This window comes from Aptenodytes patagonicus, chromosome 2 (assembly GCF_965638725.1).
Source record: "Aptenodytes patagonicus chromosome 2, bAptPat1.pri.cur, whole genome shotgun sequence".
NCBI classification, from domain to species: Eukaryota; Metazoa; Chordata; class Aves; order Sphenisciformes; family Spheniscidae; genus Aptenodytes; species Aptenodytes patagonicus.
This window is the reverse complement of record NC_134950.1, coordinates 122934095-122961917: the sequence shown is the minus strand read 5'-3', so window position 1 is coordinate 122961917 and position 27823 is coordinate 122934095. Positions and strand designations below refer to the sequence as shown.

The 27823-nt window shown below is 42.0% G+C and overlaps 1 protein-coding gene across 1 annotated transcript; it reads right to left on the bottom strand.

Moving 5' to 3' along the window:
* Positions 1-4110: 4110 nt before the first annotated feature.
* LOC143156878 (C-C chemokine receptor type 2-like) lies at positions 4111-8314 on the bottom strand. Its single transcript, XM_076331044.1, has 2 exons — positions 8162-8314; positions 4111-7488 (listed from the first exon to the last, which is right to left on the bottom strand). The coding sequence occupies exon 2, from the start codon at positions 7475-7477 to the stop codon at positions 6407-6409; it is 1071 nt and encodes a 356-aa protein (XP_076187159.1). The 5' UTR covers positions 7478-7488; positions 8162-8314; the 3' UTR covers positions 4111-6406.
* Positions 8315-27823: the final 19509 nt, after the last annotated feature.

Here is a 27823-nt window from a genome sequence, read left to right as displayed (position 1 = left end):
TGAACACAGACTGGATGGATTTCTTTTTCCATTGGTTCCCCCAATTATATTTCATTTTGTTACTTGTTATATTCACAAAATCCATGTCTAAATTAGGTTAGTATTAGCATATACTTTATTTCATCAGTAATAGTTAAATGTCTTTGTTTTGAAAAGGCTGAATAAAGACATCCAGCTAAAACTACTTTGTTGCTTAGGGGTGTTTTTCTTATCAGCCTTTTCTTTCAGGCTCCCAAGTTCTTGTGACTAATCTTTTGCTGCCACTGTACAATGACACCCAATCTTACATCTGTCAGGTACATTCTTTTGAGGAAAATGGAGGAAAAAATGTTATGTACCACACCCTAAGATTTCAGTCATGGAGACTAGTAAAAAAAAAACCAACAAAACATTTCACACATTTCACAGGTTCGAGGAAGCTGCGTTACAAAAAAACAAACTCTGGAAGACACAAGCATTTCTAATCTGGATTAACACTACTTCTTCACATGGTTGTTTACTGACAGTAAGATCAAGAGTTTTTTTCCCCCCCATCCCCCCTATTCTTCCGTTGTCTGTTTGTTTCTCTCTTGTAAATCTTGCACGTACATAATTACCCGTTGCAGCACATATTAATTCCATTGTCATGGCATTATTTTGGTTTTGGCTTTCCCCAAGCTGATCTTACTGAACTAGCTGTGTTTCCTCATGCAGCAAGGAGGAAGAGAGCATTGCTTCCTTCTACCATTTTTATCCAAGGCTTCTGATGTATGCTGCCCTGTTTTATATAGAAGGTGTTGTCATAGTACAATAGATTTTACTTTTGGGCCATAGCTATGCATTTCACAAATTTTCAGCTCTCAGAATCTCATTTTTACATAGGCCTTTAGTTCTCACACTTTGCTGTTTTCGGGTACGTTTATAGTACATAAATTCTAGGTCTAGAGGTGCTGTTTGAGGCTATCTATCTCAACTGTGAATCAGAAACACTCCTCAGTGTACATATAAATCCTGGACCTTTGATTAGGCAGGCTGGGAAAATGACACACCACATTTCTTCCCAGTGAAAACTATGTCACAGAAAGGATAGACAGAGTCTGTACAATGACAAGGTATGTGCCAGGATCCAGGAACCAGAAAGTACTTTCGGGTGCCAAAGATTAGCTGTAGTCTGTAATTGTCCATACCTCACGATAACGTCCCTGCAAGTTATGTCCAAATGGCTCCTTCACTTCCATCCACTTGGTTTCCACTCCATTCAGAAAGTCTGGTATCAGGATAGGTTGTATTGTTAGTGTCGTATGGTTAGCGTCCTACTGGCACAACCTTGTAGACAGTTCTGCAAAGTTGATCGTCACTGGAAGGTTTCTGCAGTTTTGCATTTTGGCCTCTGTATCTGATAATGCTGCCCTCCTCCAGTTCAGTGTTGTGGCCCCACCTTCCCAGGATCAATCATTTCAGACTTAAAACACTCAGACCAAGATTGCTCTCACTGTCACAGGAATTACAAAACTGCGTGGCAGTTATACAAACTTATACAACATTTCTTTTCCCTACCATTCCATTTTCTGAATGAAGTACAGCTCCTAATAGGCGTGTCACCAGAATATGGGTACAAAGCAATGCCTTCACCCCTTGTTTCTAGACAAACATCCTTCTTTGTTTTGGCCTGATTGCTATTGATATTCTAAATGCACCAGAATTTACTGGTTTGGTTTTGTTTCCTCTGCTAGCTTAATTTTTTTTATTACTGTACTAAGGTGTAATGCTTCTAAGGCCACAGTAACCACAGTAACCACTAGAGAAGGTCAGTAGGCATCAACGGTTGAAAACAGCAGCAAAATTAAACTTCAAAATGAGCAGTATCTGCCCGTTGTGCCATTTAACCTGGTCAGCATCATGTCATTCTCCTGGCACTTCATTTCTTTGTTTTTTGTTAACTGGAACAACATACCATGTAAATTTGTCCTTATGTTCTTTGTATTTATCCCTTTTGTAAGTTTTCACCAGAAGGAGTCATACTTATTTTGGAGCTTCATAACTGAAAGTCTCTCTTACTCGCCTAAATCTTTTAATGTTCTGCTTAAAGTATTTATCTCTGATCTTCCCATTACTCTGGCTATTACTTTATTAGCCTCTGTTAAAGCTGATAAAGTAATTCTCTCATTTTTTGCCATTGCTTTTTCCTATTTATCCGTTTTAATCTATTCTTCCTTTATACTCCATTTACCTTTATCTTACCTAAAATATGTACACATAAGGAAGGTCACAGTTGGGTTAACAAACAAGAAAGTCTTATGACAGGAACATCCCTATGCACTGGTTACCAGAAGTTTCACTATTTCTATGTTTGTCCATGATATACTTACCACAGACAAACCAATGGCAGTGATTATAAATTTGGTGATTGGTTGTGAGTACTGCTCAGCACTCACCAATACCATATATGCACTTTTGCTACATTTCCTTTTGCCCCTTAGGAAGTCTGCCTGACAGTCGGCAGAGTTATCTTCTGCTGTATGGGGCATTCCTCCCCACATGCTTCTGAACATGTGGCAGTAGCATCTCCTAACAGGAAGGTCGGACTCCCTCCTGTCCTGTGCGTAAACTAAACTGTTTGATTGGTTTCGGGGCTGTGTGTAGATATTTGTCCATGGCACCTGGGCTTTCTTTTCATAAACATGCTGAAAGCCCAGTCAATGCATTATCTCTTCAGAAATTCAGTGCCCAAAATTTTGAACTTGTAACGGTTTCCACTTAGCTGTTCAACATTTGTTGTAAAGCAACAATTTACTTGTAGTGTTCACAGAGCTCCTGTCTTGAATCTTTTTGGTGTTCTGGTGCTACTTGTACACTGTCTCAAATGCTTGCTTTCGTTTCCTCAGTATCTCACCAGAGCAGCTCAGATGCCTCCCAAGCACTGCAGTGGTTCTTCTTGTGTTAGCTTCTTCTCTGCTGTAATTACAATTCTGGTGTGCCTTGCCATTTTCTTAACATACCTTTCGTTCATCGCACAGTTTCTGTGTATCTGCCTGCTTCTCTAGCTCTTACATACACACTGTATCTTCATCTCAATGCTTTTCCAGCAGAGCTTGAGTTATGGAATATTTGTCTCCCGTACGTAAAATTTCCCCCACTTCTCTGCTGAGGTGACTTGTGTTCTCTTTCATAGGGACTGGGGATCTTGCTAAACCTTCCCCATGGGTAGCTCCATCCCACTGTGACCAGACTGCTTGAAGTCCTGCTAGTCTAATTTGGAACTACCTGGCCTGTAGCTACACCATGCTGCAGCCACATCTGACTGATTAAGACTCAACATCTGCCACAAAACTATCTAGAGCCTTGCTTGTCTCAGTGCAAAGCTACAATGAAGGATCAAGGATTATCCTGCCTAGGCACATAACATAACAATAAGCTAATCTTTAGTTTATTTGTTTTCCTGCCAGCACAAAATAGAAAATGCAAATCAGAAAACAAAGGCAGCGGGTATAGAATTTAGCTTATCCCCTTGTGGACAGATGAAAAGAGTGTGCAGGGGAGAGGAGGAGGTATGGATCGTAGGCTGAAAAAAGGAATTGGGACAGTGGAACGGGGTGAATAACATGGTGAAGCAGAAGCATATTTCCATATTGAACTTTGAATGCTTAAAGTTCCTTACACGTAAAACTTGGGAGACTAGGCACACCACTTTGCTGGGGTCACTCTATGCAGTGCAAGGAGATCTGAAATTAGCTGCAGAAAGTCTATGGAGAATCCTGTCTTTATCCCAATATTAATAGAGTGGCATCTTTTATTGCTCTCCTTTATTCCTCCTCTTCCCCTATACACATTCCTGTTTCTCCTACCTGTCGTATTTCACCCATCTAAAATCTGTGGCCCTAGACTTTTCCTGAAGCTATTATAATGCACTCTTCTCAGGCTTGTGGGTAGATAAAAGCCTTGCCAGCTACAGTAGCTTCTGGATTGGGCAGACAGTTCTCTGCTTGTTCAGTTTGGTTTGCTTCACTGGAGTGTGGTATTGCGAGTGTTTAAGTCCATAGTTGCATCTTTTTGCAACCTCCATTCTGACAGCAGAGCTGATGACCTTTTGCTTAGGAAGAGAACATGGGCTACAGGGTATACATTGTTTTTCAGACACAGATTTTATTAATTTCACTGCATTAACATGAAAACAGGAAGAAATGTAATTCCAACAATAAAAGAATTTAAAATAAAACAGAGCAGTAGAAATATCACAGTTAGAGCAGGATTTGTATCACACTGAACTAATTTATGTTTTAATATTAAAAAGGTGCTTTCACTTTAGTGCAGTAAAGAAGTACAAAAGAAAGGAAAAATATTATTTCCAAGCAAGAAAGTTTACTGTGAGGATAGTTTTTGGTCTTTTCTTTTTTTCTGTGGCTATAACCTCACAAGTTAGTGGCCAGATTATAATAGCTGATAGGATAAAAGCTAACAACTAATAGAAGCAGTGCCGTGATGTTATAAGGCTACAGGGGGAAGAGTATTTGCATCACCTAGATTAAGGCATCTGATAACTAAATTAAGAGGCTGGCATTTCCAGGCTCCTTATATAGTTGGACAGATAGTCTCCCCCAGAGGCTGCTTAAATCATATGTCTGCTTCTGACTCAGGCATTTCTTTTTCTCTGCTGACTACTGAGGGACCTTGAAGAGATTTGCTGTTAATTTAGGCATCTGAGTCACGTGGCTAATGTTAAGTAGTGTGGAATCCTCTCTTGTGTCCTTACCTTGCCTGGAGGCTAGTTGAACCTGCCCCTCCAGATTTCCATGAGCAAGGTTTTACATGCCTGAGCTGTGCCCTTTGAAGTAAATGGGAAAAAAAGCAGAATGACCATTCACTTGCATAAGGAGTGCTAATCTGCACTTCCTTACAGTTTGAAGCAAGAAGTTCTCCACTATGCCCCTCCTGCCTCTTCTTTGCTAACATCATGTCCCTAGAATACCACTTTCTTTCACAGGGAAACTCCTAATAATGGCATAAATGTATGGCCATAGGACACCAGTTGACTAATGGTCTTGAGTCTTCAATTAGCATGCAGTTCTAATTGAGGCACCAGTTGTCTATGGGCACTCTTTTGGGAAGGCAAAGTGGGTATGTGTCCTCTGCAGTTGGCTGCTTTTGCAGTTCCAAGGCTACTGTCTGCCTAGAAGTGTATCCCAAACATCAGACTTACAGTGTATGTGAAGAGCATGTTTTTCTCATGAGGGAGCCTAGCCTGACACACTTACTGCATCTGCCATGTAAAGTCTTCCTTTACACACATAATTCACTTGTCCAGAACTAGGGAAGCCTCCACTCAGTACTGTGCTCATGGTCTCCAAAATCCTTCAGAGGGTACGGATATTTTTTTCATACAGAATTTGGCATACTGAATACCAAGGTAATTTTCATTTTGGCCTTGCAGATCTTTGCTGATGTGCTTTTATTGGTTAAGTGCTGTTTTCCTTGGAGGGATGTGATTTGTCAGAAACAAGCTCATGTTTTTTTGGGGTGCAACGTTGTCTTGTTGTACAGTCAGTAGACTCGGTGTGCGGAGTTACTTGCAAAATTTCACCCACAAAAATCACAGTGTTGTCCATTAAAATCCCACTTTGGAAAATGTTAGCAACGGAACAGTGATATGGCAGGCATAAATTTAAAGAACTAAAATCAAAATACTATAACTTAGCCTATAGTCAAAAGGATTATATTTAAAAATGACTACACTATTAGCTAACAGATAAATCCTTGGGTTAAATGGCCCCAGTAAGATAAAGGTCAGTCAAGTTTCCCATCAGAGGAGAGATATTATCTTGATATATCTCATATTCATCCTCAAATTCCTTTTTTATGAAACATCTTTTATTCATGTAGGGAAAATAATGGGTAGGGGGAAAAAGTGAAGAAAACTAAAAGCTTCCCCCTATCAAATGCCTGACCATGTTACAGAAAGAATACAGTCACTTCCAAAAGGTGTTCCATTAATGTTGAATACTAAACAGGTACATCAATCCTCAAAGCTTCCTCCCAGTGTTTATCTTAAAATGTTCACATAACAGTAAATGGCTCTTGTGAGATGATGTATTACTCCTTAATCTCTTCAATATTGTATTCCCCCCCAGGTACATCTCACTAGCATTTGTTCATTGGATAGATTTTGGGTCAAGAAACAGAATCGTACTATTCTGGGCCCCATTCAAATCTTGATGTGATCCAGCTATGGTGTGAACGTTTCCTGGAGAACTCACTGATTCTCTTAGTTTAAGAATGGAAAATCCTGTAACCCCAGGGAACAGTTAACAACAAGAATTGAGGATCATACAGTTTTCAGTAGTGGTTGACATAAAGATCTTAAATAATGTCAGGCAGTCCTTAAGGCAAAGTGAGTGATGCAACATTTACTAACTAATGTTTTGACGTATTTTTACAGTCCAGTAGAGATGTCATGCTCTGCAGTGGATGGTGTGAATGTGGAACTAACTCTTTCTAATTTCTCACGATAAAGGTTTGGACATTTTTTGCAGAGGTGGGCTGCAACATGCTTTCGGAAAAAGGCATAAAGATATTTCCTAAATTTTTCTCCAACAAATGCATAGATCACAGGATTGATACAACAGTGGATCATTGATACTGTTTCTGTCACTTGGATTGCTTTCTCCAGTTGACCTTTGATTTCACAATTTGGGTTGAAAAGTGAACTTTGAAATGTATGCAAAAAAGAAGAAATATGGAATGGTGTCCAGAAGATGAAGTAAAAAATCATGATCACGAAAATAAGTCTGACTGCCTTCTGTTTTTTCTCATTCTTGCACCTCAATAACGTTTTTAGAATTTGGGAGTAACTGAAAATCATAATGAGCATTGGAACAATAAGTCCCAGAATGTTCATCTTTAAAGCATAGGAGTACTTCCAATATATTGTGGCATCACTTGGATAATGAGCACTGCAAGTATAACGTGAATTTTCCTTTTGAGTTTTGTGAAATACTATCCCAGGAACAGAAGCAAAAATAGCAATAGCCCAAGTGACAGCGCTGGTGAGGATGCCGTAGGTAACTGTCCTAGCTTTTAAAGCAAACACTGCATGCACTATGGCCAGATACCTGTCTAGGGTCAACAGGATTATGAAAAAGATCCCGCTGTAGAAGCCAAGCAGGTAGACACCTGAGAGAATTCTACACAGCACTTCCCCAAAAATCCAGTCGTGAACAGCATAATAAGCCCAAAAAGGGAGAGAAAATACAAACAGCAAATCAGAAATTGCCAAATTGAGCAGGTAGATGTCAGTCATACTCTTCAATCTCTTGTATTTTACCAGGATAAGGACAACAAGCATGTTGCCCGTGAGGCCAAATATCACCACCAAAGAATAAAGCGGTGGCAGAAGTTTTGCTGCAAAGTGTTTTTCCTCAGTTCCTGGGCATGGCGTTGAATCGCTGTAGTCAAATTCTGTTGTCAGTGGCCAGTCGGCTAAGTCCATGGTATGGTTTTCCATGGTGTGTTGATCTGGAAAGGAAGAAAAGGATGTTAAACTAGAGGAAACTCCAAGCTTGGCAGTGAGGGGAGTGAAACACGCTGATGTCCTCATCTGGAATGCTTTTTGCTGCTGAGCACATAAGCATTACTGCGTCAATGTGTGGAAGAGAACGAAATTGCAGAGCTCCCAGGAAACCGATCTATATACCAGTGAAGTCACGTTGCTGCATGTTGGAAATGTGCTGGGTGTCGTTTCCTACGTGTATGCTGCCTGGTGCGTTTTTCCTCCTCAGCCTAGCCCGTCAGCTGCCTGACGCAACCAGAAGCAGAGGAATGATGAGTTCAGCCTGAGCAGTGGGTAGTTCAGGGCTGTTGTGCTCAGCAGCGGCTTTCCAAAGGGATGGAGCGAGCCAGCGAGGCAGCAGCAGGAAAGCAGAGCGGCTGGCACGCAGAGCATAGCCGTGCTTCTCCTGGGACCTGGCCACCTTCTCATTGTGCCAGCCCGTACTGTAGCCCGCACCCAGGGAGGACCAGGCACTGGCAAGGTGTAAGCCGGTGCCTGCAAAGGCGCTGTGACCTGGGCAAAACAAACTGACTGCCGCTTGTTCAGGTTGTTCATGACTTCCTGGGAGCCTTAATGCCTGTGGGAATTGGGTCACTGGAGGTGTGGAAATGACCTTTGCGCAGTACTAAACATACCCACCTGGTGGACCTGCTGTCCTGGGTGTTGCAGAGCAGCAAGTCGGCAGTGTTGGTCTGGTTAAAATGGTAAACGTTGTGTCCTTTACAGAGCCTGGGTCAGGCGTAGGCCATGGAAGCGTGCTGGTCTTAGGTGGCTCTGGAATGAAAACGGTGCGCAGTCCTGTAGAAAGAACGGATAGGCAAACACCTCAGCAAATGGCATAAAAGGTGACGGTTGCTATCAGCGTGGCCTATAACACCTATATCTGTTGTGGCATCTTCCTGTGAATTGAAAGACCTCCCCAGTGCATCTGCGGGGATGAAAGAAGTTTTGACTCCTTGTTTCAGTAGCTGTTTAACAGCTGTGACTCAGGAGCTCCAAAGTTTAGATTGGCTAAGTGTCTCGGGGGGGGCACAAAGGCGAAAGGCAGACATGGCCATCGCTATGAGTGTGCACTAACAGTTCTTCATGTGCAGCGGTTGTTTTGCTATCGTCCTTCATCCTTTGTTAGTCACTGTTTCCTGTGAGGTGACATAGCCATTGAGGAAGCGCAAGGGTTGCCCAAACTCCCTGTCCCTCCAGTTTTGGTCTGGGGACTGTTGCGGGGGACTGGGCTTCCCTCGCAAGAAGGAGTCACAGCCTGGGAGGTAAGCTGTGCAGCAGAGCTGTGACAGCCCTCAGGCAAGTTCTGTTACAGTGGGAGCAGGTAAAGGCTTGCGACTTTGATGTCAGCCCCTCCTGCCACCAAACCCTCCCCCTTTCCCAAGTCCCTGGTAGGACTGTGAGCCAGATGCAGAAGCATAGCTTTGTGTAATTTGGTCTCTGGAAAGTTGAGGAGATCTGTCTTCTTACACACTCCTGGAGAAAATGGAAGAATTCCTGCGTGTCCTGTGAGAAGCCAGGAAGAGGATTTTGTGAAGACGGGTGTCAGAGGGACCAAACGTGCCTCCTGGTCACTTAGTGGGGAAGTGAAATCCATGCGTTTGGTAGCCGCGTAAATAGAGCTATTTGCTGTCTGGTAAAAGGGCTGCTTTTTCTTCCTGTGTCATCATGACTGCTTTTGTCAGGCACTTCACGGCAGATTGGTGGCTGTTCGTAGCAGGTTGATGGTTTTGAAATCTGCATTTTCCTGGCAAGTTGATGCCTGTTCTCTTGACAAAGGCAACTGACTGCTCCCGACACAGAAGACTGTGTAGTGCGTCTGCCCCAACTTGTTCTGTGATCCCTGGCCACTCATGTAATGCAGCAATGTTTGCTTCTTTCCTGCTTGCAGCCCCACCATGCACTTTTTTCAATGGTGAGGTCTACCCCGTGCGATTGCAGATGTCTTTTGCAGAGATGACATTCTCAAAACCACCACTTCATTCTGTCTGCACTTGAGTTCTGCAAGACTAAATGTAACTGAAGAAACTCAGCCCATGGCTGGAGTGACACAGAGGCAGGCCCCTGGTCTGCTTTTTGGTAGAAGCTCAATTTAATTACATGGTGGGCCATTATGAGCTGTAGCATGTGTAATTTCTGAAGCGTCTTAAGCTCGTGTCAGCCTATTCAGCTGTTTGAGGAAGGGATTATTTCCTGATACATAATTACAGACTATTCAGGATCCAGAGGACTTAGTTTTAATCTGGGTCTTTATCTCAGTGGATATATATATAATACAAATAATGTTCATGAGCAAATTTATTAATTACACAGTGTTAAAACAATTTTTTTTGTGTGTATATGCACAAGTATACATTCTTATATCTACACATACGTAGACACTCATACATATATAGAATCATAGAATTGTAGAATCGTAGAATCATTTAGGTTGGAAAAGACGCTTAAGATCATCGAGTCCAACCGTCAACCTAACACTGCCAAGTCCACCACTACACCATGTCCCTAAGCACCACACCTACAGGTCTTTTCAATACCTCCAGGGATGGTGACTCAACCACTTCCCTGGGCAGCCTGTTCCAATGCTTGACAACCCTTTCGGTGAAGAAATTTTTCCTGATATCCAATCTAAACCTCCCCTGGTGCACTTAGCATTGTTGAATCTTTGTATATATACAAAGAAAGTAATTTTTTTTTTAATCTAGTTTGGGACTTATTTTGAGATTTAAGAACAACAGAAAATAATCGTGGGAGTAACAGAACTAAATGTAATTGATTCCCTACAGATTTGTCTCCTTTGCTGCCCAAGTCTTATCTCCTGTGATGGGTTGACTCCAGCCAGCAGCTAAGCCCCCATCTAGTCCCTCCTTCCCTTCCTCCCTCCACAGCGGGGTAGGGGAGAGAATCAGAAGGGCAAAAGCAAGAAAAACTTGTGGGTTGAAATAAAGACAGTTGAATAAGTGAAGGAAGCAGAAAAACCATAAGGGATGATCAAAGGACAAACTTGCTTGCTACCTCCCACCAAGCCGACGGATGGCCAGCCAGTCTCTGAGCAATGCCTACTTTGGAAAAGCTTTCCCCCACCCCAGTTTTATTGCTGAGCATGACGTTATATGGCACAGAATATCCTTTCGGTCAGTTTGGATCACCTGTCCCAGCTGTGGTCACAAATCTAAAAGACAGCACCATAAGGGCTGCTGTGAAGAAAATTAAGCCTGTCCCAGCCAGACCCAGCACACCTTCTGACTACCAAAACTGAGCTCCTGCCCTGCACAATTCACATTGATGCTGCCTAGAAAGACAGCATGTTCTGTGATTATTTTGTTCACTGTCTATGACCTGATGGGAAATCTCTGAGCATTTGCATGGGATAGAAGTCAGATCCTCCTCTTCACAACAAGCATAAAATGTTAAAAATATTTTCTGAAGTGTTTTCTAAAAAATTCCTTATCCTTTGCACACAAGCAATGTTAATCACAAAAAGCTCTAGAAAACTGATCTGGTTAACAAGTTCTATTGGAAACTACTGTTTGCATTTGATTTTTTTTTTTCATTTATCTTTAACCATTTTTCCAATTTTCATTTTCATGCAGAAAGGAACATCTGCAGAAGCTGTAGTCCTTGACAAGAAGTCTGGTTTTGGCTCTAAAATGATCTAAGCATGAACCTTCAGAATGGGTGTGTTAGCAAAGGAATCTCCAGGTTTATCTCTACTCTTGTGCTGTAAGTATAAATGGGGTCTTCTGAGAGATTCTGATTGGGGAACTTGTGATTATTTGGCTTATTTCCCTCTTATTTTCCTTCCAAAATTACAAATGAATATTCAGGAAGTCTTAATGATTTTCATTTGCAGGGCTTTCTCATTTACTTTATGGACTGCATGCAGCCATCAGTGCCCGCTGTCCTGCCCCCACACCCACAGTTTCTGCATGCACAGGGTAGTTTTGGTTGCTAACAGAAATTCTGGACGATTTCTGCAAAAGCGGGCAACGGAGTCAAACCTAAGGTAGAAATATAAGAGAAGGAGAATTTTCACTTTGGTGCCCTCCTTCCCTTCTAATTTATCCTGTGTGCTTATCGTGCAAAAGCGTCTAAATATATGAGCAGTCCAATAAGAGGCTACTCTTGTTTCCCCTCAGAGGACTGGTTATGTTCTGAGTCTCCTAGAAGTTGTGTACAGTGAAGTGTGACCAAGCCTCAGGCCAAATACCTGCACCCTGGGAAAGAGTTCTTGCAGAGAAAATGGGTTTACAGCTTGGATGGGAGAAAATTTTATTTTCTTAATAATTGTAATCTTGTGAGCCAAAATAAATGTAATTTCATTTCTTTAAGTTTTAACAAAGCTGCACTTACTGCAACATCAGAGATTCTTATAATGAGGATGTAGCTCTGAATCATGTCTTTTTAAATGTCTGTATTTCAGCTGCTTTGAGAGAAGCTTTGCTAGCTCTTGAGTATTAGCTATTATCTATAATGTGTCACCTTCAGCTATAGAAGTGTCTAGGTACTGGTATGACTATTGGACGTTTCCATTTAGAGTAATTCAAGCAAAGAGGCTCCTGAGTTGCTATGCTGACTTATTCAGGGATGGCAGTTTTCACAGCTCAATGAGTCTGCTGTGCCCTAAAGGGGATTTGGACAAAGTTTCCTCACGGAAATCAGAACATTTGATAACTACAAGTTAGAAGAGCATCCATGCATCAATGGAGCCACTTATCTCAAAACTGAATGACCCCCAAAGTTTCCTTTCCCTTTTTACAGTCTAAGACAAGGTTTCTCTTTTGAAATGCGTGAACAGGTAACACAGCGCTACTCCCCCTGCCCTCGCTCTCCTCCTTTTCACAAATGGCAGTATTTGTCATACAGAAGAAGAAATTGCTTAATGACTTGTAGTCAGCTTAAAAGTATGTGTCAGCAGCATCTAGGGGACTTTATGAAGAGAGAGAGAAGTACAATGTAGCACAGAGTAAACCTGAAACTTAAATGAAGAAAAATAATACCCCATATCCTGATAGCAGGTGTTGCAAGAGAAGTGCCCAATGTTTCCTGCTAACAGCTCTATCTCTTTAACTTTGCCTTTGACTTTCCAGAAGGAGTCTGTGGACAGGCAAAACTACAGAGAAGACTGTGCACAGACACCAGAGACATCTTGGGGAGCAAGCATAAAAGTTATTTCTTGAGTTACCAAGAAAGCTGAAGGAAAAGATGGACATGTAATCTAAATGCTGTATGTAAGACTCTGAGCTGATAGTTTCCCTCAAACGCATCTTTTCATGTGGTAGTGACCACAGGATTTCTTTCCAGGGTATGACTGGGAAAAGACAGTCCCTTCCAAAATTAAACCTCACTTTGGAAACCTCTTCCTCTTTTATAACATCTCTTCAGAATGGCTTGCCTCCTAACTGATGAGGTTTTTTCATCCCTGCAGGGCTTTCAAGGAAAAATATGTTCTGGGCTGGAAAAAAACAGGCTTAATTCTCTGTGCACCCTCAAGATCCAATTGTTTCCATTCCCCAACAAAACCAGAAAGACAGTCTTGCAAAAATTCTGAGCTTTTCTGCACTTAAATAGAGTCAGTCTATGTGGTCACAAGACAAAAGAAGTAGGAGGTGTTCTTACCTAAACAAATGTACAGTAAAAGAGTACAATAAGAACTGAAAATAAGCACTATGATAAACTTGAGACATTGATTAAATGTCTTCCTCCAAATCATGACTACATGTGTAAGAGGGCTCTTCTCTTGTGTAGGTTAATCCTGTGCTAGTATCTCCATTCAGGTTTTTTTTCAGTGTCTCTGCTTAAACTGCTTCAGATAATTCAAACAACAGTTGTAGTCACAATGATTCTGGGGATGAACTTGAGTATAAAAAAGAAGGATAATAGTCTGGAGTGGAGATTGCCAACATATGTCATAGGATCATGCCCCTGTCATGTTATTGCTATAAGGGTCTCCACATAGAGAAATTCAAGCCCACTGCTCTGGCACTGTCAACTGTTCTGGCAAATGACAGTGCAATTCTCCCATGAAAGCAAATGTTGCTATAGCTGCATATTTGATATACTACCCCCAAAAAATTATATTCTTAGGCTACTGTAGCTTTTTTGCTAATACCCAAGTGGCAAGTCTCATTTATCCAAGCAGAGGAGCTCACCTCTCCTTGTGTGTGAGAATGGTACAATTCCAGTGTAGTAGTGATGAATTTTTTTCATATAAAACCTCACTAACAAAACTTGCAAGCCAGATCATGACTGATATATATGAGATATGGAATACAAGCTTTCTAATGTGGTGGCTCAGAGACATCACATTAAAAAGAGGAACCAATCCCAAAGAACATATCCCTTCATAATATGATAATGAAACAATACCTTTCACAGATTAAATGCTTGAATAATACAAAGAAACCATGTGATAGGATAGGGATGAAGAACATCTGCCATCTGCATCTGATAGAGCAAGATGTGGCTTAGATTTGGAGAAGTTAGATTGAGTGTGAAGGATTTAATGTCTGATCAGTTTATATCCTTAGCAAGAATACATTTTCAAGCTACTGACCTCCTGGAATAGCTTTGAAACCAAGACCCAGTAAGTTTCTAGTACAAAAAAAATTATAATTTTCTACACCATTTGTCCAGTTCTATTCTCTAGTCTCACATTTAGCCTTACCCTGAGTTGTAAGCTAGTTACAAGACCCACTTGTTCTTAAAGATAGTGTCTCTGCTTGAATGGTAGCTCTACTGCCACTATCATTAGGCACATACACTTCCCCACTAAGTGAATCTATATCTATTGATACACATTTGTATGTAAAAAAGGAAAAAAAATAGCTACTCACTGATTTATCAAGCTGGTTTTGTCTGACAGCGTCTTCTTCTTCTTTGTGAACAAACACATAGTTAAACCCTATATCTGAAAATAGGAAACAGCACTTCCTGTGTGATCTATTGCAAAACATTACAAGAATCAAGGGTATGGTTCTTCTTTTCTGAAAACACTCAGTTTCCAGGCTGAGGTCTGAACTGAGGGATGAAGACTTTATGGGCGTCTACTTGTTCTGCTCCAGCTGGAACTGGAGCGGTCAGTATCTGAACTACTGCATCTCTCTACAGGGTTAAGACTGGGTGGTTAAATTCAATAAAATCCTGTTCTCAGGACAATAAGTATTTCTAGCTGCTCTAGACACTTCTGCAGCTCAACAGAAAGTGGTGTGAAATACCTGGCATACAGAATGTGTGCTTTTAAAATTAAATTCAGGTCTCCAAAATGACTGTTGAAACAACCCCACCAAGGTATTCTTCATGTTCATTGTCACTGGCTGACTTCTACATAATTTCTACATGGTTCTCCCTTTCATCATTACTAGTGAAAAAGAGTCTGTAAGCAAAATTAGGATATGTTGATACTATGCAAAGCAGTGTTATGTTAGACAGCGTCACACTTGCCTTAGGTGAGCATTGTGAAGAAAGACAAGTCAAGGTCCAGATGTTTCAGAGCTAATTAGGTCAGGCAGAGCACGATGCTGGTAGAGCTACCTTTCTTCCAGTCATGTGACCAGCTCATGCAGTCTACACCACACTGCACTGTGTGGTGTAGAACCCCTCCTTGAAAATCTATTGTAATTTTTGCAAAGCCATTTGTAATGATCTTACACTTCTAAGAGGCTGCTGTATGAGGCAAGCTGGAACCTGCAGCTCATTCCCTTTTTGATGTGGTGACAGTGCAGGGTTGAAAGCAATAGAAAGAAAGAGATTAAAATAACAGAAAGTGGTTAAAGTATATTTTTGCTTCAAAGGCAGGAAGTATAGTTGAGTGTACAGGCTGGTGTCATGCATTTATTTTTTTTAAATATTCACTTCACCAGTGCCATTGGCACTGCATCTGCAACAGCCTCCAGCTGTTGGAGTGATAATTGATGCCTATATAAGTGATCATTATAAACCAAGACTGATGAATAATATGGCCACTTATCTGCTCCCTGAGGAGTCTTTTTACATTTTTATAGCAAGTTATAGCAAGGCTATATTTTTAAAATTTGCATTTTTTTGGCAGCAGCTGTTGACCATTTTCTCTAAGACTGCTGGGTGGTTTCCTGCAGTATTCCTGAAAAGCTGTAAGACTGGCTTGTGCTACAATTATAGCTGGATTTTGTCATTTCCTAGAAAATCTATGTGGAGTTTCAATAAAACCAGTGATACATAATCTGACCACATGTGTTCTAGAGAGTATAAAAGAGACTCGCAGAGCTGTTTCAGAAGGAGCACCTAAGCAAGGCATTAGGAAAAGGGGTCTCTCTGATGGCTGAAAGAATGTAAATATTTCCTGTTGATCTGGAAGGGGCTGTGTAGATTTTGCTATAAATATAGACTGCAAACCACTGAAAACCTTCAAGCCTGAGCAGAAAGGGCCTTCCCTACAGGGACACAGTGGATAACAGGGAGACACAACCCACATTTTCTTTCTATACCATCTCCCTTTGAGTTGCTGTCTGAATTTGAAAAGTTATGTTTTTTACCGCTCGGGACATCTCTTCCTACTCAATGTACGGGCTGCTAGTTCAGCAGTTTTGTTTGCAAGTTTAATCTTTTGTGAACTACTATGCCTGGTAAAGAAATGCTTGGCTTGCAGGATCAAAAATCCTGCCTAAGGCACTTCATTTTCACTGCCCCATGAGAAAGAGAGGCGGTTGCCTGGAGAAGGGGCTTGTCTGGGCTCTCGAGAGTGGGACTCCTTTGGAGTCCATTGCCCAGGGGCTACAGGTGGGTGTAATTGTCTGGGGGTACCAGAAATAATCCTTGCCCTCTTCTCTCCCTGTCTTGTGACACTGGGGCTTCCTTCTGCCTTTTTCAGGGACTTTCTGGAGTCACCAAGCTCCTTCTTTTTGCTTGCTCTACCAGTTTGCCCAAGCAAAAAGTAGTTACAGCTGAAACTAGCAGAGCCAACCTGTAAGTGACGGCAAAAGTTTTGGAAACTTAGCAAATGCGGCACTTTGGGATTGAATCCCTCCCACGCAGGAGAGGAAAAACACCTAGTTGTATAGCAAGCAGCCTATGCAGACAGTACTTTCTAAACAAATGTGGGAGAAAAAAATGCATACAAACCTGCAATACGAATATATTGGTAGAACTGCTAAAATTTGAAGTCTCTCAGGAATGGATAAATTCTTGTTTTCATTTTATCTCTTGTACAGACCAGTCCTAGGAAAGATCACAGAAGAAGTCATCCTTGGAAGACCTACATGCTACTTTCATAATCTGTGACGTAAGCAGCGGTCTTTAGTTTGGCGTAATGGGTTTGATGGATCCTTGTGATGGGGAATGAGTGACTCATGACTCAGGACTCACTTCTAATTTGAGAAAGAAGGCACAGTTTTGCACACATTGTTTTGAAATAATTTTAATTCTTTGTGCCTCCAGTTTGGGTGCTTAGATTGAATACAAGTAGACAGTGTTTTCAGGCTGCCTGAACTCCAATTGCTCTCACCCTTGGAAATCAGGACGGTTTCTTTCCGAAATGGTAATGCAAATAAATGGAAGCTACTTCAGAAAGTTTGATTGAGATTAAAATACAGGAAATAAGAAAGATTCAAAAGAGAAGAAATATCTCATATTGGACACTTAATTTTAGGCACCTGGGACTACATTTTGAATTGTAGCTAAATTATTATTATATTATAGAGGATAGGGCCTGTTAGAAAGGACAGAGCCAGCTGAAAATCCCTTTTTCAGGGATGTTGTGACTCTGAAGAAATCCAGGGGAAAGGAATGAAGTGTTCATTGGTCTAGAAAACATGGCCTGTGAGAAATGATTGGGAAAGGACTAGATGATCTCTGGAGGGCTTTCTCAGACTTACTTTCTATGATTTTACTCTTAGCATCTTTCCTGTAAGGGTTTAGTAAGCTTTATAAACATTAACCAATCCAAAGAACTGCCTAGGAGATGGAAGCAGAGGAAGCAGTGGGAGAAAAGCCTCCCAAAGTCAGAGACATTGCCAGGTGAAGATTGCTTGCCTTATAAAATTAGAGAGCTGCTTAGGTTCTCCATCTATAAAATTAGAAAGAGCAAGAAGGGAAAAAAAGAGTACATAAACTTCATCATGCTAATCAACTGAAATTCTATAAACAGGGAGGTACTGCTTGGTTGTACCAAAGAGAAGAATCAAAAAAGAACGAAAAATTTCTGCAACAAAACTGATTTACTTCAGCTGGGGCTTTCTACAAGCTGTCACAACACTACCACTGACAGAACTGAGGCAAGGGAACCAAACCATGATGTGCTTCTATTACTCCATCAACTGCTGAGTGTAAGAGAGAACTAGCTTTTTCTGACAGTAATACTGTTGCCTTAAATTTAGAATGTTATGTGGATACTGAAGTCAAGACGTGGGGATACACTCAGGGCACTGATGTAATTTTCCTAATTTCTTGAAGAAGTCTCTTTTCTCTTCCTGTGGAGGGAAAGGGAGAGCTGGAGACAGTTCACTGTTGGCAAAAGTATTGGTAAAATTACCAAGCAGATTAGTTAAATAGAAATGACTGGGCCTCAGCTGTATGCCACTAAGACCACAGCAAAGATTAAGTGATGGCCTTGCAGTTTATCTCATATTCTAGGCCTCCCATGTGGAAGGAGAAATGCTGACTTCAGTCCCTGTGTCAAAGCATGTTTAAGGATTTCAGGCAAAGTAGGACAGCACAAGGAGGGGAGGTGCATACCGATGGAGTTTCTTTCCCATTCCTCTGGTTTGCTTCAGCCTGCCTTTTTATGGTGAAATTGGATGAAGTAGATGTTATGTGTTGAAAAAGGAGTTCAATAAACGTATTACTGAGTCCTTTGCAATAGACTTCTCTTGAGCATCCTCATCCACAGTAGCCCTCAGCAGGCATTTTGCTGACTGTCCTCAAGCTTACAGGGATGGGCATGTGGCAACTTCGGTTGAGCACAAGGAGAAGCACACAGGAGGACTTTGCAAGGTCTGTTAGTAGGTAATTCATTCCAGACTCCTTCAAACTGAATGTTGTAGACTGTAGGAATCATCTCTCCCACCTTTAGCTGGTAATTGGCCAGCTAGTAGAAGGGCTCCCTGTATAGTCAAAGGATAGAGGTAGGTATTTGCAGAGGGTAAGTGCCTCTGTCTTAAGCTACTCCACCTTAGGCTAGAATGAATCACTATATGGAGGGGTCTCTCTTTAGCAATAGAAAGAACCTAGACAATGAGTTCAGACTAGACGGCTAACCTGTACATTGATAAAACCAAGTTACAGCCCAATCAAATGTTTCAGATAGCCCGAATGAAATCTTTGGGGCTTTTGGTGACTAGAAACCATTCTTTATTTTGGAAAAAGATTGAGCCAAATATTTTCCATTTGCTGTTCTTTGGGACTGAGGTGGTTTTTTAGCAGGTAAGCCTGATAATGCTGTCTACATCCTTTGCTGAAGAAGAGACCTGTGCTGTAGATCTAAAGACCAATCCTGCTGATGACCCACCCAGAAGCAGGAACAGATTTTTTGGGGCACTATGAAGACTGTACCCTGCTCATGCCCATGAAAACTGTATGTGCTCCCCATCATGTCACAGAAGTAAGGCTGCAAAGGCCGTCCTCCTCTTCTTTTACGTCCTCACACCCATGCAGGTGTTCTACAGGGGCACTATGTTTTAGAAGAGGTAGGAAGATACATAAAAGCAAAACACAGTTTCTATTGATAGCATATGAAAGTTGCATTGTCAGCTGCTCAGGTGTCATAGTACTTCCTCACAGCTTTGGGGCATTTCACAGAGCCTTGGAGAAGTAAGACTTGACAACTGAGATGTAAGTAAATTGGGAGTTCAACATATTCTTAAGATATTCTGAGTTGCTCACAGGAAGAACTACAAAAGAAAATATCAATGCAATCTGCCCTTCATGTTAACCTCTTGAGTACACACATCATGATGCTTCGTTCAGTTTGCAGGAGCCATCCTCCCAGCTGAGGGACTGGTTATTCAGGATTCTTTTTACTGCACTTCACTACCATGCAGGACCAGGCCCTATTTAATGTACACTACCCAGATGCTTCTTGGACTGCAGAATTTTGCTTTTCCCTCATGATCATTTCTCTAGTTCTGTTAGGGTAATATCTGATTGCTTCACAGATACTACAGTATTTGTCTTCTCACCACATTTATGAGATGGATCAGTACAATTATCTCCATTTTGCAATGGGGAAGCTAAAGTGCCAAGATTATGAATAACACTGTCAAGGATCTATTAATTTGGGGAACCTGGTTTGTGAACTGTTGTTCTCCAAAGCAAAGTATTATGCTGGGGCATGGTTCCCATCTGTTGTAGCTCCTGGTTCTTGGTCTTCACATTGGGCCCTGGAACATGAGGAACACAACCTCAGAGGCCATCTATGAAAATCTAAGTTTAAGTGGAAAGGGAAGATGCTTAATTTATATGCTAGAAGTAGACACTTAAGGGTAGGTAGGATAAATTCAGGCCTAAGTGCCTAAATCCCTTGGTGGAACTTGTGCCTGCCCTGTGACAAGCTTGCAGATTTCAGTAGTATTTGTGGCACAGGACTTGGCATCTCTGAAATGTAAGTCTTCCCTGATTTTGCTTCTCAGGTATCTGCAGGACTGCTCAATGAAACTGAATCCGAAAGACACAACCAGCCCCAGACAGTCTTCAGTCTTCTCAGAGACTGGCTCATACTCATATCTCATACTGGCTCAGATACTGGCACCTGTCTCGTGGAGCCTGCTTTATTTCTGAGAAAACTCCCCATGGAGAGTCCAGCAGCCTGAAGCCAGCTTTGTAGCCACACTACAACAATTTATAGACATACTGAATCTGACCCTAATCATCTTCCAACAGGTTTTATTTACAGGGTGGAGACACCATTTCCTTAGTAACTTCTGTAGAGAAAATATAAGAAAACACTGGGCTTTAGGTAAGTCAGCAAAACCTCCTTTCTCACAGTCCACAGCAAACTAACCACACCACAGAGTCTGTGATACCACAGACTGTGTATGCTGTTCTCCATCCCCAGCAAATCAGGATCACTGTGGCATCTTCTGTACTATGGTGCGGTAAATTTTATTGCATTCCCTCTCTCTTTTTTTTTAAGGCAGCACTAATTGCTGTCTCATAATGGGAATGGAAGAGCTAGCTTGCAGCTTTGTCCACAAGTGAGATATTTTACACCTGCTCTGTTAGTTGAATGGTTGTGGACAGGCTGTTTGTGCCACTGTGGCAAAACAGTATCAGTGTTAGCAAGTGTGATACGAAGCCAAGTCCATCTGTACTTGTGAAGGTCTCAGATCACATTGCAATAGTTGTTTTATGTCGTATATTTAGCACATGCAAACTAGTTTGCTGTTCTTCTTGGAAGAGATTGTGTAAGTGTTAAGATGAAAGCAAGCCACAAATAAGTGATAAAAATAACTTCAACTGAAAAGCCATCTGAGCAAGAGAATTCAAAGGAAAGCTGGTATTTCTGCCTAAGTTGTGCTAAAGTATTCTGGGATAAAGTCCTACATAAAGCTTTAAGTGAATCTTAGCAAAAAAATGTATTTGCATTGCCTGAACTGCACTTGCATTCACCTGAAATCTCAAAACCAAACTATCGCTGCATGTTTCTTCAGGGAATTAGCATCGTACACTGATGCTCCATTTTACAAGACTTCTTCAAGTCACATATTTTCAATATTATTAGCACTTGTCCTCGGATAGTGGAGAAGTTTACTGTCTGTTACTGTTTTTCACACTGACGAGGAACCATTTCTTATCACCTAGTTGTTCATATGTTAAATGCATTAAACATTAAATACTTACACAGTGCTCACCACTGACACTTCCAATTTCCCTCCCTCCACTCATTTCATTGAAAAGACTGTCAGGTGAGTCTAAGCCCCACAAACTTGTGTTTTTTTCCCTGAAATCAGAGAGTCTCTCCTGGGATATAGCCTAACGTTTTCTCTGCCTGAGAAAAAAGCCTAGAAAAATTAGGGCCAAAGGCTCTGGACATCAGCCACAACCTGGAAAAGCTGTATCAGGAAGCTGTGACAAGTGAAAACACAATTTATCAGCTAGCTTGAGAATCAGTGTGAAGGAGGAGAACAGTGTGACCCATTAAGAGGGGAGGCAGACTGACCAGCTGACACTGGAGTGCACTGGGATGGATGAGAGAGGACACCTGATTATCTTCTCCAGCTCAAGAGAAGAATAGGAACTGCTGACAGAGAGAGAGAGAGAGGGAAGTTGGGCTTGGAAGTCATCTAAGGGCCACCAGAGTTTCAGCAGACCTCTGAGATTTTCAGGTTCTTAAAGAAAGTTGAAGTCAGGCAAGCTTCAGAACTTAGTGGCGTTATGAGGTCATTTCAGCAGAAAATTGTAAACCACAGAAAGTTTTGTATCTCACTTCTGGATTAATTTATTAATGCATTTGGGGTTTGCATTGGATAATGTATTTGGGTTATAATGTATTTCTAATTAAGAAGAGCAAAACCCACACAAGGTATCAGAAAGAAGACTGAGAGAGGTGTGTTTCTGTAGCCAAGATTCTAGTGTAAGGACTACAGGTAGTTATAGTGTGTGGCCACAAATGAGTAATATCATTGATTTTGGCTGATCCAACTCTTCTTTTTTTATATCTTTGTCTTAAATAAGAATAGACGGTAATAAGTAGTTCTTATCTTGATCTTTTTAACACTGATGTCAAGCCCTGGAAAACATTATACAAATCCCGATGACTATTGCATCCTGCCTCACTGAATTCAGTGGTGGATCTCAAACATGTGACAGAACCTGGCTTTAAATTGATTATCGTATACAGACCTGTGAAATCTCAGGCTTTCAGGGTGAGGCACATGCGCTGTCTCACACCTGTTTTGGGTTTCCCCAAAGTGGTGCGATACCTCATAAATTTGCAGTGCTAGCCTGTCTGCTGAGGTGCTTGATGCTGCCTAGTTGGCCTCGTCTGTGGGGCAAATGTAATACAATTCTGTTATGGGCAAAAAGGAAACACCTTATACGTAAACCCAAGAATTTATTGTTAGTGTAATTGAACTTTTAGCACTCTAATTCAACAATCATTATTAGTCCAGATCTAATTATCTCAGAAAAAGAAAGAAAAGAGAAAAAAATAAAAAAGACATTAATACTTCTGGGCAGAAACATCTTAACAACAACAACAAAAATAATAGTTAAATTTGTTGTATATACACTTCCTAGTTTATATCCCTTTTCTAAGTGTAATGCTTTTACTCTTCCACTGCTCCTCTGAGTCCTAAGGTCAATGGCTTCAGCCTGTCAGTCCTTCATGAAAGGGTCCCTCTACACCTCATCCTCTGTCCCTACTTGTCAAAGCCTCTGCTATCGTGCTAGGACTGCATTTCCCTATATTGCAGCACCGTGTTACAGTCGTGTTAGAAAGAATAACTACTTTTTACTATCTGTATAAAAACTGTGGTTGTGCCACACAAAGATAAGCAAAGCTAGGACAAATTAAGTATAGCCACCTGCTCAGAAGAACTGTTGTTGCAGCTAAACCAAGCAAAAATAAAGCTTCAGGCAGGTCAAGATGAGTTCAGACAAAGCCAGGCTGGCAAGCCTCAGTCCTGAGGCCTTGCACACTCAGTACAAAGCCCATGGACTGGCAACAGCAATACCAATTCCGTATTACTGGGCGAAATACCATATTACTGGGCAACAGGGCCACAGTCTCCATTTACAGGGTTACAGAAGTCTCTCCCTTGTTACATCCCCCTGTAACTAGAGGTCATATTCAGTGAATATTTCACAAGACAATACTAAGAAGATATAGTAATATATTTCAGGAAATTTTTATATTTTTGAGCTGGAGATAGTGAGGCTAGAGGAATTCAACATCTCTTTCACTCACCAACCTTCCACACAGGGCAGCTTTGCTCAGCCCCAGCTTTTGAGAGCCAACAACCTGGCAGGTTGATATGGAGAAGCAGAGGTGTGCTGTGAGAAAAGGACTGGGGACTGTCGTGGTTTAATTTCAGTCGGCAACTAAGCACCACGCAGCCGCTCGCTCACTCCCCCCCACCCGGTGGGATGGGGGAGAGAATTGGAAGAGCACAAGTTAGAAAAAACTCGTGGGTTGAGATAAAAACAGTTTAATAATTGAAATAAAATGATAATAATAATATGATAATAATAACAATACACAAAACAAGTGATGCACAGTACAATTGCTCACCACCCGCCGACCGATGCCCAGCCAGTCCCTGAGCAGCGGCCCCCCCCGGCCAGCTTTCCCCAGTTTATGTACTGAGCATGACGTCACATGGTATGGAATGTCCCTTTGGCCAGTTTGGCTGTGCCCCCTCCCAGCTTCTTGTGCACCTCCAGCCTTCTCAGTCAGTAGAGCATGGGAAGCTGAAAAGTCCTTGGCTAGTGTAAGCATTACCTAGCAACAACTAAAACATCGGTGCGTTATCAACTTTGTTCTCATCCTAAATCCAAAACACTGTACCAGCTACTAGAAAGGAAATTAACTCTATCCCTGCCGAAACCAGGACAATATCCACCCCTTATTCTATACCATCTGCGTCATACTCAAGTCTCATATTTTCCAGTACATTTTCATTAATCACCACCCCTTTTATATACACACACACACACACACACACACAGAGACACATTCCCTTCGTCTGTGGGCCATCCCTCTAAAATGTTCGGTGAGTTCATTTAGTCCATGACTTCAGGCTCCACCTGTCATAATAATCTTTCAGGGTAGGAAAAATGGAGATGGTATGTGGTGTTGGATTGCTTCATGTTGAAGTCAGTTCTGGTACCATCATCACTGTGCTTTGCTTGGTTTCACTGAAGTTATTCTTCATTAGTCTGGATGATTCTTATTGTAATAACATTAGTATGGCATATAATATTATTAGTATTATTAGTATATCTGTGTATTATTAGTATAACTATTATAACTATAATTAGTACTTAACATCACATAATTCAGATCATTGGCTATTCTCACCCAAAATCAAATCCCCTTGAGGTACACATCACACTTCCCCATCCTTCCGCATCACCCACCAAGTGCACCCAGGTCCTTGAGCAAAAGCAATCCCACGGATGCGTTTGCCTTTGCCCGAGGCAGGAATAACCCAAACTGTTTTCCCCAGCATATTTTTTATGTGCACTACAGGGACTTTATTCCCATCTACAGTACGTAAAAGTTCTGACTGGGCAGGGCCAGCTCGATTGGCAGATCCCCTCCTGTTGACTAACCAGGTGGCCTTTGCTAAATGCGTATCCCAATGTTTGAACGTCCCGCCACCCATTGCTCTCAGCGTAGTCTTTAACAGCCCATTGTATCGTTCAATTTTCCCAGAGGCTGGTGCATGATAGGGGATGTGATACACCCACTCAATGCCGTGCTCTTTGGCCCAGGTGTCTATGAGGTTGTTTCGGAAATGAGTCCCGTTGTCTGACTCAATTCTTTCTGGGGTGCCATGTCGCCATAGGACTTGCTTTTCAAGGCCCAGGATAGTGTTCCGGGCAGTGGCATGGGGCACGGGATCTGTTTCCAGCCATCCGGTGGTTGCCTCCACCATTGTAAGCACGTGGCGCTTGCCTTGGCGGGTTTGTGGGAGTGTGATATAATCGATCTGCCAGGCCTCCCCATATTTGTATTTCAACCATCGTCCTCCATACCAAAGAGGCTTTAACCGCTTGGCTTGCTTGATTGCAGCGCATGTTTCACATTCATGGATAACCTGTGCCATAGCGCCCATGGTCAAGTCCACCCCTTGATCACGAGCCCATCTGCATGTTGCATCTCTTCCTTGGTGGCCTGAGGTGTCATGGGCCCACCGAGCTAGAAATAATTCACCCTTATGTTGCCAGTCCAGATCCACCTGAGCCACTTCAATCTTAGCAGCCTGATCCACCTGCTGGTTATTTTGATGTTCTTCAGTGGCCCGACTCTTGGGTACGTGAGCATCTACGTGATGGACTTTTACAACCAGGTTCTCCACCCGGGCAGCAATATCTTGCCACAATGCAGCAGCCCAGATGGGTTTGCCTCTGCGCTGCCAGTTGCTCCGCTTCCATTGCTGCAACCACCCCCACAGGGCATTTGCCACCATCCATGAGTCAGTATAGAGAGAGAGCACTGGCCACTTTTCTCGGTCAGCAATGTCTAAAGCCAGCTGGATGGCCTTTACTTCTGCAAATTGGCTCGATTCACCTTCTCCTTCAGCCGTTTCTGCGACTTGTCGCATAGGACTCCATACAGCAGCCTTCCACCTCCGACGCTTTCCCACAATACGACAGGACCCATCAGTGAACAGGGCATAGTGTTTCTCATTTTCTGGTAGTTCATTATACATTGGGGCCTCTTCAGCACGAGTTACCTCCTCCTCTGGCAATATTCCAAAATCTTTGCCCTCTGGCCAATCCATGATCACTTCCAGGATTCCATGATTAACTCTATCCCTGCCGAAACCAGGACAGGGACAAAGGCACAGACTTACCCTCTAGCACGTTTACAGCAGAAAAGAAATCAAGGTGCTAGGCACTCCCGAAGCAGAGGAAGTAGTCCTTAGTAGTGGGAGGGCTGTGTTAAGGGAAGTGCCCCACAAGAAAGGAAAAGGGGCAAGGAAACTGAAAGCTTAAGAGTATATTACAGTGGGATGAAATTTCTGAGTAGGAGAGTGGCTAAAACCGCTCCTGGAATTAAGAGCAGTGCCAAGTCATAACTTCACATTTTCCCCTCCCGCTGAGAGATGAGATGATCTTTCACTTTACAATTTTATCTTCTACAATACAACAACTGTTGTTGACATATTTTTTTCCATATTCTTTTTAGACACCCTATGCTGGGTTCCCAGCAGTTGGTGGCATTATTTGGTTTTGTCACAAATCTCCCAGCCCAGCCACAGACTCTGAGGCTTCTTCAAGTCTCCCATGCCCCTACTGTCACAGACTACTGACGTCCATGTCCCTGAATTGCTGGAGAACCTGAGAGACTCTCCAAAAGCCAGTCCTGGGGACATTTTGTTGCACAGGCTGTAATAAGTGAAGAAAAGTGTTTATATTGCACAGTTATAGGTACATCTGAGCTAGGTCCAGGACCAGCAGCCGTGTGAACGGAAGAGTCATAGCTCTCAGCTGCTAATTAGCCTGTGCACAGCAGAACGCTTTTTTGACCTCACAGGTTTGTGTCTTCGAAGAAGTCTCTCTATGTGATACTGTATTTATTGTGTTGGCACATTTCTTATTTTGAAAGTGACTTTGTGATCTCTTCATGACTCTGAACTGCCCATTGTAGAAATTGCACTGGGAAAAAAAAGTTATTTCTAGCACCTAAAGCACACTTTTTCTAGGTCTTTCCCATCTAGTTGTGTGTGTGACTTGTGAGCTAAGCTTGTTATTGTGAAATAATCTGCAATACCTTTTGAATTTCACACACCATTTGCCAAATGGCCTAACCTCTTGAGAGTGTGTGGTCCCCGGGCTGGAAAGCTGCCTGGGGCTGCCAGTGACAGGGGGCTGCCTGGAGACCACTGCCCTCAGCACCTAATGGACAGCAAAGAACAACTGGTAGGAGTGTGAATAAATTTTTCAGCTCTTTGGAGGCATATACTTATGGTTTCCCAAACTCACTGAGAAGATTAGCTTAATTAATGTAGTATTATAAGATGAAGTTTAATTTTATTTTTTTCCAGAGCTGTATCATCCTGAAGTATTGCATGATTTCTGACATCATTTCAATGAGTGGTTTCTATGTGTTGATTTCCACTTCTTCCATACTGCTTAAGCATCTTAATTGAGAGTTCTACCTGTGTTTTTCTGTTTAGTTTTAATCTAGGAGCTTGAGCAGATGCAGCCAAAAAAAAAGTTGAATAAATTAATGTCCTGGTTTTGGCAGGGATAGAGTTAATTTCCTTCCTAGTAGCTGGTACAGTGCTGTGTTTTGGATTTAGGAGGAGAACAATGTTGATAACACACCGATGTTTTAGTTGTTGCTAGGTAGTGCTTACACTAGTCAAAGACTTTTCAGCTTCCCATGCTCTACTGACTGAGAAGGCTGGAGGTGCACAAGAAGCTGGGAGGGGGCACAGCCAAACTGGCCAAAGGGACATTCCATACCATGTGACATCATGCTCAGTACATCAACTGGGGGAAAGCTGGCCGGGGGGGCTGCTGCTCGGGGACTGGCTGGGCATCGGTCAGCGGGTGGTGAGCAATTACATTGTGCATCACTTGCTTTGTATATTATTATTATTATTATTATTATTATTATTATTACATTATTCTTTTATTTCAATTATTAAACTG

What these genes read in the sequence shown, in the direction of transcription:
- LOC143156878 (XM_076331044.1), bottom strand. Translation starts at nt 7,477, where the DNA reads ATGGAAAACCATACCATGGACTTAGCCGACTGGCCACTGACAACAGAA.